Consider the following 12,848-nt stretch of genomic DNA (forward strand, 5'->3'; position numbering starts at 1 on the left):
CCGGCAACACTGGCCACTCTGCATACTCTGCATGGGGAGAAGTCGAAGTCGGGAGACTCGGAGGCCGTTGCAGCTCAGCGAACTGTTTCTAACTAAAGGAAAGCTACAAAAGCCATAACAGCGCAAATGGCTCAAATGACAACATATGAACAGTAACAAGAAAGAGAGTAAAAGAAAGACTGTAGAAGACAACCGAGAGGATAATCTAGCCCCGAGCCTAACCCTGGGGAAACTCAACACGAAATGAACAATCCAAACGAGCAATGCACTGCAAATACCACAGAACGACACCAAACTGGTGACGAAAAGACGAAGGGAAAAGGCAATTACTGAATGAAGGAACACAACACAACCCAATACAGCAGTCAATAACGCGCACAGTACCATCAGATTCCTCCAAGATATCCTCCAAGCCTCATCCACCGTCAGAGCCCAAAAATCGTCAACCGTCCACCAACCGTCCTTGAGTAGATCTAGTACAAGGCACTAGTGCCGGAACGCAGGTAGACCCAGGCCCATGTTTCCCGCAGCTAGGCACATGTGCCTATTAATAATAATTATTTCAGGCAGTGGAGCGCTGATGTTGCTCAAGTACTGCACTGACTGAGGATAGGACTGCAAAGTCGTTGCAGGAGACGGAGACTGGGTCCTTGATTGTTTGAGTACCCAAACTTTTGACGTTTTGTTCGTTTGACTGATCCAGGTGTGTGTGCGTGCCGCGGCGGCGATGAGGCAGTGGAAGAACATGTAGCAAATTATTATTTTATACTAAAAAATCATACGGTTTGTTTCTATTGCATGATTTGGATCAGGAGATCCCCTTGACAGGTCATCGCCTCTGTGAGATCCTTCAAAATAAAGATTAGGATTGACAGCACAATGCCAATGGCCCGCTGTGAGTCGGCAGTGCGTGCGCTGGCACTGTTGGTGCTGTGCGTCGTGACGTGCAACGTTCTCGTGTCCTCCATATGGCCTATGCTAGTGGCCAGTCTGCAGAGAGAGTGTCCGGCACAGGCCACCACCGCCGCTAGCGCTGTGACCTCCGCTGACGTGACCGCTTTCAGAACGACGACGGCATCAAGAGCCCACACCACTGTGCCACGTGTCCGGAAACAAAAACAAGAACAGCACCAGCAGCAGCAGCAACAACAGCATCAGCACCAGCAGCAACAGCAGCCGCAGCCATGGCTTGCAGGCGTAGCCATGACTACCAGCAACAGCAGGGAGGCCTACAATAATGTGGCTACAGACCCCGAAGCGGACGATTTAGAAGCAATGGCGGCCGCAATTCTTCAAGAAGAAATAGAGCGGCTGCAACAAGAACGCGACTTGAAGCTGCTTCTCGTTACCCAGCTTGAGACGGAAGTTGCTGAAGGAGATGTGAAATCTAGAAAAGAAGGTGAAGGCACAACCAGAGGACCACTCAACAATGCCGCCAGCACGGCCGTGTTGCCGTATCGACAGAAGTACGATGCTTTCGCAGACTTGGACGAGAATGCCACCGAGGTGCACGTGTGGAGCGCGTTTGACCGTGCGTTCTTCTTCGACCGCGGGCCCAACCCCCAGGACCCGCCAAGCGGACGACTCACTCGCGCTCGCCGGGTTGAAGTCGAACTGGTGGTACGCACATCCGTGAAGTCACTACCAGAGTTGCAAGGACGAGGGAACGCTACGCCGAGAGCCACTCTCTTGTTCGGCTACAAGCAGACCGCTCGTCATCTGGGCACAAGGTACGATCTATATTTTCAGCTATCAACTGAACAGGGCACGTCCGTACAGAGAGTACAGCTGATACGTCCCCTTGGCGATCTGATACTTCACCGTGACAAAGGCTTTGTTAGAGCGGCACCGTCGAAAGCGTCGTCACGGCAACGCACGCCACGCCTACACGTTCTAGTACCGGCGAGCACTCGTGGTCAGCTTCACCGCCTGTCTGAGTTCATTGCTCACCTGGTCAACACTACTGCTGCCTCAAGCCGAGCGCGGCAAACATGGCTCTTGCGAACAGTCACGTTCACTCTGATCGTCATGACTACCGACAAACGCACCCTGGAACACGTGACTAATGTCGTGCGCAACAGTGTCGGTGAGGCGTCGCTGGCAGATCGTTTCAATGTTGCGTTTATCAACGCCAGTGAGTTTGATTGGCGCTTGGCAATTAAACGGTTGCCATCACGACATGCTCAGGGTGGCAGCAGCGACGATACTGAAGACATTCTCGCTGTCCTGGAAACGGATCATCTGGCCAGTCCGACGACCCTGCAGCGTTGCCTAGCGATGGTGTCGAGTGGCAAGCGTGCGTTCTGGCCAGTGCCGCTCCGCCTGTACAATCCACGGCTTGTTCCCATGGCAACGATGCGCGGCAAGCGGCTGAAGGTGGCAAATGGTCTTGGCACATGGCAAGTGGATGACTTCTCGGCATTCTGCATGGCCAGGTGAGCTCTGCGATTGGCTCTACTGTAAAACCAGCAATTTCCAGTGCTGTATTATTTTCGGTGTTTCCCAAAATCAACGGTTCGGTAGCGCGAGAAAAAAATTCGGTAAAACCAGTTTCCCAGATTAAAAAATACATTTTCGCACACTGCGTGACACCATCACTGACATGGCGCCATGGAATGGTTGAATTTTAGGTTCCGTTTTTGATTTAACATGAATATCGCGGATTATTACTTCGGTATTAAAGGGCAATCTTTACCTAAAATAAATGGCGTCACGATTTATTGAAAGTGGTATAGTTGGTGGTACGAGTGTTCAAAACCATTTGAACTTCATACTGTTCATCTTCTTTTTGACATGCTCTCTTTCCATCGTCCTTAGCTTTTGTTTGTTGAGAGCTGTTTTGGCTTTCTCCTGTACCTCTGGGGGATGCCAAGTGATGGTTTTGAGAGGCTGGTGATGGCTGTGAGCGAGAGTTTGCCGATCGGCGTCGTCCTCGCTGTAGCGATGAAAATACTAGTTACTGCGCACCTGGCAGATATCACAACACGTCGGAGCGTCCAGAAGAAAAGGAATCTTGGGTTTTCACTGGAATCTAGTTCCTCCAGCATCGTGTAGCCCACCGTCGGTGAATGGCGGTCCAGAAAGGTCGAACCTGGTCTTCTGCAGCACCTCGCAGTCCTGCGAGGCACATCGTATACGCCTGCCATGTTTTGTACAAATAAAACTCATGCAGTAGTGGACTCTACAGTGATGAGTCTCAGCCTGTATGCTGCAAAAGACACAGGAAATGTGACTGGTGTCTGTACACTCAGTGAGTGGACGGCAACACCCCAGTCTTCTCCTGCAGGATCTGTTTGACATTGACATTATGCAGTAGGTCGGCATTGACCTGGTTTGGCAGCTATCGTAATAGTATCTGCCTGGTTGGATGTAGCAGGTTGGCGTTTGCTCGTCGTCCAGTCCGGAATTTTCTTGTAACTCACGGTGGAGTACGCGCAGGGTTTGTGATCATCCCTGTTCACTTCAATATTATCAAACACAACGTTCCCTTTGTCACTCATCTTATCCTAAGTACTGAATTTGCTGACAATATTGCACCACACTTGTCACAACCTACCGCCACTGCTGGCGGTGGCGACTCGTTTGTCAATGGCGGTGTCCAGGCTGACTGACTAGCTTCGAGACAACGGCCTCGTTGTCAACCCCGCGACAGCCTAAAGGTTGATTTTATCGATCCAGCCTCAGCGCCATGTTGACGATGCCCTAGTGACTGTGTGTCATGGATTGCCTAGCCATCAGCGGTCATTGCCGTCCACCTTGGTGCAGCCCTCAACAACTGGCTCAGCCCATGGGAGTCTCAAGTGGACAAAGTTGTTGCCAAAGTAGCTCAGAAGATTGGTGCATCGTGGTGTAGGTGAGCACATAACTAGGACTTCCCAGCGCCTATTTGTCCAGGCTGCGATACTATGTGACATGCTGTACTGCACATTCTTTTCAGCACTGCAAGGCCGGCAGCTGGACCGACTGCAGGGGCCGCGCACATGCAGGCCGCCTGTTGCCAGTGCAGCATTCTGGAACGTTCCTTCCTTCTGAGATCCGTGGAATAATAACTTTCTTTGCTTCAAGGCAAGTTGCTTACCTTTCTGTTGTGCTCCCAGTGTCCTTACAACAATAACCTACAGCAATGTTTTATTTTCCTTTCCATTCCCCAACCAATTAATACTACAATGTCGATTCTATTTCTGAATACTTTAGTGTGTGCCCGTGCACGCACGTGTGTGTGTGTATACCTCACTCGCCACTCGAAGTTCTGTTCCCCATTACTGGAACACTGCCTGTTCTTTCAGTACCTGCCATCATCTGCGGATGGGCATTCAATGATTGTATTGTGTGTGTGTGTGTGTGTGTGTGTGTGTGTGTGTGTGTGTGTGTGTGTGTGTGTGTGTGTGTGTGTGTGTGTGTGTGTGTGTGTGTGTGTGTGTGTGTGTGTGTGTGTGTGTGTGTGTGTGTGTGTGTGTGTGTGTGTGTGTGTGTGTGTGTGTGTGTGTGTGTGTGTGTGTGTGTGTGTGTGTGTGTGTGTGTGTGTGTGTGTGTGTGTGTGTGTGTGTGTGTGTGTGTGTGTGTGTGTGTGTGTGTGTGTGTGTGTGTGTGTGTGTGTGTGTGTGTGTGTGTGTGTGTGTGTGTGTGTGTGTGTGTGTGTGTGTGTGTGTGTGTGTGTGTGTGTGTGTGTGTGTGTGTGTGTGTGTGTGTGTGTGTGTGTGTGTGTGTGTGTGTGTGTGTGTGTGTGTGTGTGTGTGTGTGTGTGTGTGTGTGTGTGTGTGTGTGTGTGTGTGTGTGTGTGTGTGTGTGTGTGTGTGTGTGTGTGTGTGTGTGTGTGTGTGTGTGTGTGTGTGTGTGTGTGTGTGTGTGTGTGTGTGTGTGTGTGTGTGTGTGTGTGTGTGTGTGTGTGTGTGTGTGTGTGTGTGTGTGTGTGTGTGTTTCATTCAGAATCAGATCCGCTATCGTTGCTATAAAAGAAAATCTGTGGGTTCACATCCAGTGCATTTGTAGATTTGCGTGCTTTTCTCGCCACGGGCGCATACATGGGACATTGTGTGTGTGTGTGTGCGTCTGTGTGTATGGGGGATATTGTCTGTATCGGCTTTTGGTACTAATGTTCGGGTCTCTGCTTGCATGTGTGAACATGAAATTGTTCGGTTCTGTGCATGCTATTGCTATGTTATAATTGTATGTATGTGTGTATTTCCACGAACAGTGTAGATGAGCGTGGAGAGTGCATTCATCCCTCATCAACCACTTCCCCTTGGGCTTACGAGAGCTTTTTCTGCGTACCTCTCATTTTTGTTTGTTTCTCTCTGATACTGTATTGATGCCGGTACCTGTACCTCGATGTGTTCCTCTATCTGCAGTCGCCTTTATCCTTCGGTCAAGTTAGCGTTTATTGCGCTCTATTTACCGTGCGAATCAAAATAAACAATAATAACACAAGTCATGCTAGAGTGACGACATGTGCGTGTAGTAGGGTTGATGGGACGTTATAATTAGGTGGAACAGAACACACATTGGGCAGATTGATTGGGCATCATTGATTGTGCTCAGTCTAAACAGTGAACATAATAATTATCTCCAGTGACAGACTGTAGCGGCTAGCCTTCAATAGGTAGCTGGCACTAGTCGCTACTGCTTGTTTGACAGGTGCCGCCAGAACCCCTGTTGTGTCATGCTATAGATGCACATGCCCTATTCTGGGGCATACTGAGGTACTTTGATTTTGTTGACTGCATGTAGACAGCATCCAATAGTAGTACTCGTAGACCTTGGCTCTTTGTAGGTCAACCACCATCGCATGGATCGATCGGTGACTATGCACTTGGAGGTTGGAATAGCCCGCGCTGAACAGATCTTGCCATTGCCCAGGGAGTGAACTCGCTTACTCGACTATCCCGGTTTTAGTTAACCAGCATGAGTGGTGCAATTTGTCCATAACATGTTGCGAGCTCACAGTTGTTTGGGCAGGTTTTGAGCTGCACCACGAAACAAAGCGAAATAACGGCGCGACTGTAGAGCAAGGAAGCGGCGAGACGGCACTTCCAGGACGAGACAGGCAGTAGAGATGTGTTCACAGCACGAGCAACCTCTCAAACCCTGCCGGTACTCCACAGTTACAAGAAAATGTCGGACTGGACGACGCGCCAATGCAAACCTGCTACATCCACCCAGGCAGATAGCTGCCAAACCAGGCCAATGTCGACCCACTTCATACCGGTATGTCAATGTCAAACAGATCCTGCAGGAGAAGACTGGGATGATATTGGCGTCCAGTGTACGGACACCAGTCACATTTCCTGCGTCTTTTGCAGCATACAGGCTGAGACTCATCACTGTAGAGTCCACTACTGCATGAGTTTTATTTGTACAAAACATGGCAGGCGTACACGATGTGCCTCGCAGGACTGCGAGGTGCTGCAGAAGACCAGGTTCGACCTTTCTGGACCGCCATTCACCGACGGTGGGCTACACGATGCTGGAGGAACTAGATTCCAGTGAAAACCCAAGATTCCTTTTCTCCTGGACGCTCCGACGTGTTGTGATATCTGCCAGGTGCGCAGTAACTAGTATTTTCATCGCTACAGCGAGGACGACGCCGATCGGCAAACTCTCGCTCACAGCCATCACCAGCCTCTCAAAACCATCACTTGGCATCCCCCAGAGGTACAGGAGAAAGCCAAAACAGCTCTCAACAAACAAAAGCTAAGGACGATGGAAAGAGAGCATGTCAAAAAGAAGACGAACAGTATGAAGTTCAAATGGGTTTGAACACTCGTACCACCAACTATACCACTTTCAATAAATCGTGACGCCATTTTGTTTTAACACGCATACGGTCCATTAGTTTATAGAAAAGAAAAGGGGCCAAGGAACTATAGGGTTCACAGATTGGCATGCTAGCGTCGCCGGCATCGTGCACGTGACAGGCGCGTGACAGGCGCGTGACAGGCGCGTGACAGGCGCGTGACAGGCGCGTGCATATACTGTACCACACAATCAGTGACTGCTCAAATCGCATTTTCCAATCAATATCACTTACTTTCAACTCTACGGGATTCATTACGGTTGGCTCAAACTGCCTGAATTTTTAAATCCACACGCACGAAAGACGTTCCAAGACTTCCACCGTTCGTAATTTTTTCAAACGAGTTCCGGGTTTTCCAGTGACCTTGGCCAAAGTTCGGCTAAAAAAACACTGGAGGCCGTTGCGTTTCCGTAAAATATTGAACGGTAAAAGGATAGCCAAGGTTGAGAGCAAAACAACAAGCCATTATCACATGGCACGTGATTGTTGCCCGTACTCCAGCGAATCAGCACCTTTCGCGCCGCGGGCAATAATATGCGATATTGCCCGCAAAAAAATAGTTTATTTGCCCGCAAAAAAATAGTTTATTTCAGTGATCGCGTGACTACGATCGTACGACGACTCTGTAGACTGTACGACTCTACGACGAGTCGCAGTGTACGTGTAGCATTGAGACGAAGATGGAATTCTTTTTGGAGATGGACATCCCGGCAATGGACATGGCCTCGGACGTCTGCCGTGTGGTGCTTGCAGGGATCATTTGTTCAGTCATGTTGGCAGCCTGACCGTCGGTAAGCTTGTGGATAAGATTCAGTTCTGCTCGAAGTGGTACTGTGATCACAAACAATTATTTGAAATAACACAAATTCAACTCAGCGTCGTGCGTTTTCAAATCCTCGCAAAGTCACTGCCTGTGTGTGGTCTTCATGTGCCACGCAAAACTCTTACCAGGCTCATCTCACCTTTGCTTGAACAACAAACACAACAATTCAGGAATGTTTTGCAATGAAAAATACAGCTATCTGGAGCTGAAAAAAAAGAAGAAAAATTGTCCTCAGAATTACACACCAGGGAGTCGTCAAATACTTGCACTTGTTGCAGTACTGTATTTGACAACTTCCTGATACACATGTTAACATGAAGAAACTCTTTGTGGTAGCACTCTTAATTTTTCAATTGAAATTATGATTCTGCTGTATTTTATTATCGTTGCCATGTCAATTGCTATGACGATGCGGTGCCGGCACTTTTTTCTGTCTCCGTCTTTCAGTACTGTATACTCTCTGATGGCCTGTAGAAGACTTTTTGTTAGGGTGTAGGAGAAATATCTTCATTTTTCCTGTTTTGATAATGATAGCACATCAATATACATTGTGGTCATAATGTGTTGGCATTTGGGCTAATTTCAACAGCAGCCCAATGGTCTGCTCTGTGGGCCATGTGATAAATTTGTTATCGCATGGTTGCTGCGGGCCTTATGGCATATTATTGCCCCTCGAGGTTAGCCCTCGGGCCTACGGCCCTCGGGCTAACCTCTCGGGGCAATAATATGCCATAAGGCCCTTGCAACCATGCGATAACATATACTTATTTGTCAAAATCGAACAAGAAACGGCTCAGCGCATCTATTTTCCGTGCGCGTACTTCGGCCGACAAGGTGTGCAGAATTTCTGAAGAAGAAGAATAACAAGAGCAGCAGCGCTCGGAACAGCCATGCTGGATACTTCCAATCCCGACACGATGGAGCGTGTTGGCTGTCGTGAGCTGCTGAAACGACCATGACATTTCTTTTTCTTTGTATACCCTACATATTTTGACGTGCCCTTGGTCAGTTTCGGCCTCTTTACAGGAAGAATATTTTCTTCCTTGGCATCAGCCATTTCGGCCAAACAGCAAGAAGAGCAACAGATCGAGATTTGCAGGGCAAACAAAGGACGCGTGCAGCTACATCTAGTCAGGTTCGATGCAGCTGCGCTTTGCCAGAACGTCAGCAAACAAGAAAAGGCGACAGAGTGTTTCAGATGGAACTGGATCTTTCGCCAAGACCGCCACCGCCGCCAGAAAAACCGAAGCAAAAATGCAAAGCCCGAGTGAAGTGAAGGAAAAATTCAAAAAGTACGCTCTCCGGCTAGACTTCGAGTCGATATTTTTCACTTCGACAGGCGCTGTCGCGGCCTGTCGCGCGCGTCCATAATCCAAAATGGAGGAGGCGCACGTGTCGGGTGCTTTTAGTGGCAAGCCGTGAACCCTAAACTACACTGTACAAGCTACGCTATAGTGTCCACTAACACGACCAGTTTACTAAACAATCAGCTCATGCAATAACATTGCACCTTGGTCCTTTTTCTTTTCCGAGGATAAATTTATCCTTGCCTCTCCATCTAAGTCCATTCTTGTACCAAAGTTACCAAAAATAAATCTCCACCAAAGTATTTTGGTGTTTTAACGAATTTTTCCGGTTGTAAGTCGACCTTTTACGACTAAAAATAGAAGGAGAAAGGGTGGGGTCAACCGGGATTCGACTTATAACCGGGAATTATCAGAATCTTACACAAAATGACCTGCCCTGCATGCATGAGTGCACCATGTGTACACATGTTTGCCAGTTTATTGGCCTTTTTCAAGGATTGGGACGTTATACCCTCCAATAAGGAATGTTTACATGATTTGTTGATGTGTTCGTAGCAGGGCGTGGTTGGTAGTGCTTCGGTGGGTGAAAACTTTAAAACGCAGAATTGAGACCTCCGGATACGGGGTCGACCTATAACCGGGGTCGACTTACAACCGGTAAAATACGGTAGTACAGTATTGTTTACGTGCTCAGCATAGAGTACGAGTTAGCCCTTGGCAGATAATGGTCGAAAAGGTGGCAGATTCTGCTTGAAAAGCAGTGAAATTGGCAGAACCATACAAACCTTATGGCGGGCAATTCCTCGAATTCTGCTCCATTCCTTTATCCACATACCAAACATGCATGAAACTTACCAGAAATAGTACCGAATTCTGCCAATTTTTCTGCCAGCATTATCCACCAAGGCCTAGTACGAGTCATGTGTTAGAGAAAAGGACCAATCGCCAGGCCAAGAGTCAGTAATCAATGTAAAATGGTTATGGGATTACGGGTCAGAAATTTAGGTGCTCGAAATTGTAGCTACGAGGTCAAAGATCGGGGGTGAAGTGAAGAGAAATCGTAGGTACAGAGGAGCAGTTCCCTGTTGGATGATACGTGCCAGTGTTTGTGCAAACATCGGTCTAGAAGAAATCCGTCGAAAGTACCGAAAATAAAAAGTGCATGCTCCCCAAAACCTCCCTGCTTGGATGACGGCTAAACCAGGGTTCTAGCCAAAGGGGAGTAGGGGGGCGCAACGCCCCCTACTCTGTTTGCGCGTCCCCATGTGAAAAGTACCCCCCCCCCCCACCCCACCCCTTACTCATTTTCCGATTTTTGTGTTTTTTTCATGCCATTCAACAAAAAATGCAGTCGATGGTGTAGAGGGTTTATAAAGCTAGGTAAGTGCTACAGGGTGGAGGTGTGCTACAGGGTGGAGATGGGCTACAGGGTGGAGGTGTGCTACAGGGTGGAGGTGTGCTACATAGTGGAGGTGTGCTACAGGGTGGAGGTGTGCTACAGGGTGGAGGTGTGCTACAGGGTGGAGGTGTGCTACGGGGTGGAGGTGTGCTACGGGGTGGAGGTGTGCTACGGGGTGGAGGTGTGCTACGGGGTGGAGGTGTGCTACAGGGTGGAGGTGTGCTACAGGGTGGAGGTGTGCTACGGGGTGGAGGTGTGCTACGGGGTGGAGGTGTGCTACGGGGTGGAGGTGTGCTACGGGGTGGAGGTGTGCTACGGGGTGGAGGTGTGCTACGGGGTGGAAGTGGAGTAAAAAGCAGGTTTACAGTATGCTGTTGTTGTTGTTGTTGTTGTTGTTGTTGTTGTTGATTTTCATTTTACTTCGTATGTTCCCTGGTTTGAGGGAAAGATGCAAACGGGAAAAGTCTGAAGAAAAAATTGACTGTTGCCTCCAAGACTCGAACCAGGGACCTTCGCTTGAGATTTACAGTACGGCCAATTATTACAACGTTTCGGCGAAATTGCCCTCATCGGGTTTGCTTCAACGTTCTCTGTGTTCAATGTATGCAGGTCGGATGTTGCGTCGGCGTTGGGCGCAATACAAGACCAGCACCCGTCCACGCGTAGTACCAACACACCGGAGCTGGGAGAACTTCTCTTCAAGCATGGCCAGCGCTCGGCGGCTGGGCAGGTGCGCATGATGCGTGCGCCCGAGCCCACCCTCTTCAGACAGTACCGGCCAATGAAGTGCACACTGCCACGGCCAGCACCGCCGGAAGAAGAGATCCCAGATCAGGGTGCAGGGACAGGGGACAAGGTACGTGAGAAGGACGGTAGGAAGGCAGGGAGGGTGACGGAGGCGGGTAGGGCCTGTGGGGGGGGGGGGTAGTGGGGCCCAGGGGCAGAGAGGGGCAGGGATGGGTATCGCCGCAGGAAGAGTGGCAGAGGGAGGGGTGGTAGGGATGGGTAGGGCCCAGGAGCAGGGAGTGGGCAGGGATGGGTAGCGCCTGGGGGGGGGGGGGGGGAGGGCAGGGAGGCGGGTAGGGGGCTTGGGGTGGTGGTAGGGACGGGTAGGGCCCAGGGACAGGGACGGCTAACACCGGGGGGGGGGGGGGCAGGGAAGGCTAACGCCCGGGGGAGGGCAGGTAGGGTGGCGGGTAGGACCCGGGGAGGCAGGGACGGGTAGGGCCCGGGGGCAGGGAGGGTGACGGAGGTGGGTAGGGCCCGGGGGGAATATGCTGTGTTTTCTCAAATCAGCCTAGCCCCTGTGCATCTGTATATCTGTCCTAACCCAGTCCATGTGTACCTAGTATCTGGCCTTGGTTGAGCCGGGCATTCCACGCATCTCTGCCCTCTATTTGAGCAGCCCAGCCCACCTTGTGTTTCTCTGTCCTTGTTCGATTCTCTCTCATTTATCTTTTGCATGCCAGATACGTCATCATCATGGCCCTAGTAGCAGCAGCAACAACAGAAACAAGGAGTCCACCAGCCATACCGACATGACGAGCACATCCTATGTAGCTGTAACAGCACAACACAACAAGCATAGCCCATTGCCAGTACAACACAACAAGCATAGCCCATTGCCAGTACAACAACACGGTGCCATTGAGAGATGTCTTGGCAAGAAAGCCGTCGCTCAGGCGCCGCAGAGCGTTCTGTCGCAAGTGTACTTCGGGCCGTCAGCGGAAAAGGAGAAGCTGTTTGCTGCTGAGAAGAGAGTAATGCAAGCCTTGGGCACTTCCTAGCACTAAACATATACCGGCAGCCATGGACGCTATACTCTGTCTCAAGCTTCACTGTTCCTGATTCTACACAACATTGCTGCTTTGAATCAGGGAGTAGATATCTTACTACTCCCTGCTTTGCAGGATGCATACTACTATGCTGTTGCGGACATTGAAATCCGTTCGGATGTCAAGCGGCCGCGGGGCGCTGGCCTCGCGGCCATGCACAAGTGGAGAACCCCTGGATAGGCTGCGCGCCTCTGGGTCATCCCCGAAATAAAGACAATGATAATGAGCACTGCTGCTCCATGGTTGCAATGCGTGTACGCGCTAGGCAAGTTTGTTTGTTTGTATACTTTATTTGAAGCAAGTAAAGCCCCCCCCCCCCCCCCCCCCCCTCGGTCCGATTCCACCTTTCTATGTCCACGGCAGTACACTGCAAGTGTGGTTGCTCCGAGCCGTGTAATGCCCATGACGTCATCATGGGTGCGCATGAATCAGACGGCAATGATGTCGCTATTCAGTATTGTCGCGTTCAGTTCTCTGCAGAACTACAGTGCATGTCAAGCAAATAATCTGATCAATTTTCATCTGACGGTCGATTCAGTTCGTAAACTCAGAGTTACGAAACAGCCACTGCTCGTTCTTCGGGCTGTGAAATCTGATCATGTGACTAAAGCGTATACGATTTACGCCCTCGAGCTCAGTGTGTGATCCGGCCCCGGCAGTTACGATTCGTATGTCTATAGGGGCTACGCAG

The 12,848-nt window shown here is 50.0% G+C and overlaps 1 protein-coding gene across 1 annotated transcript; it reads left to right on the forward strand.

Moving 5' to 3' along the window:
• Positions 1–538: 538 nt before the first annotated feature.
• Positions 539–12,472, forward strand: LOC135821360 (uncharacterized). Its single transcript, XM_065334427.1, has 3 exons — positions 539–2,435; positions 10,932–11,178; positions 11,792–12,472. The coding sequence occupies exons 1-3, from the start codon at positions 880–882 to the stop codon at positions 12,107–12,109; spliced, it is 2,121 nt and encodes a 706-aa protein (XP_065190499.1). The 5' UTR covers positions 539–879; the 3' UTR covers positions 12,110–12,472.
• The last annotated feature ends 376 nt before the right edge of the window (positions 12,473–12,848 follow it).

Source organism: Sycon ciliatum, chromosome 7 (genome assembly GCF_964019385.1).
Source record: "Sycon ciliatum chromosome 7, ocSycCili1.1, whole genome shotgun sequence".
Classification (NCBI taxonomy): Eukaryota; Metazoa; Porifera; class Calcarea; order Leucosolenida; family Sycettidae; genus Sycon; species Sycon ciliatum.

Excerpts from the sequence above, each read along its gene's own strand:
- LOC135821360 (XM_065334427.1), top strand. The coding sequence starts at position 880 with ATGCCAATGGCCCGCTGTGAGTCGGCAGTGCGTGCGCTGGCACTGTTG. Across the intron at positions 2,436-10,931 it reads TCGGCATTCTGCATGGCCAG|GTCGGATGTTGCGTCGGCGT; the intron begins GTGAGCTCTGCG and ends CAATGTATGCAG. Across the intron at positions 11,179-11,791 it reads GTGCAGGGACAGGGGACAAG|ATACGTCATCATCATGGCCC; the intron begins GTACGTGAGAAG and ends TTTGCATGCCAG.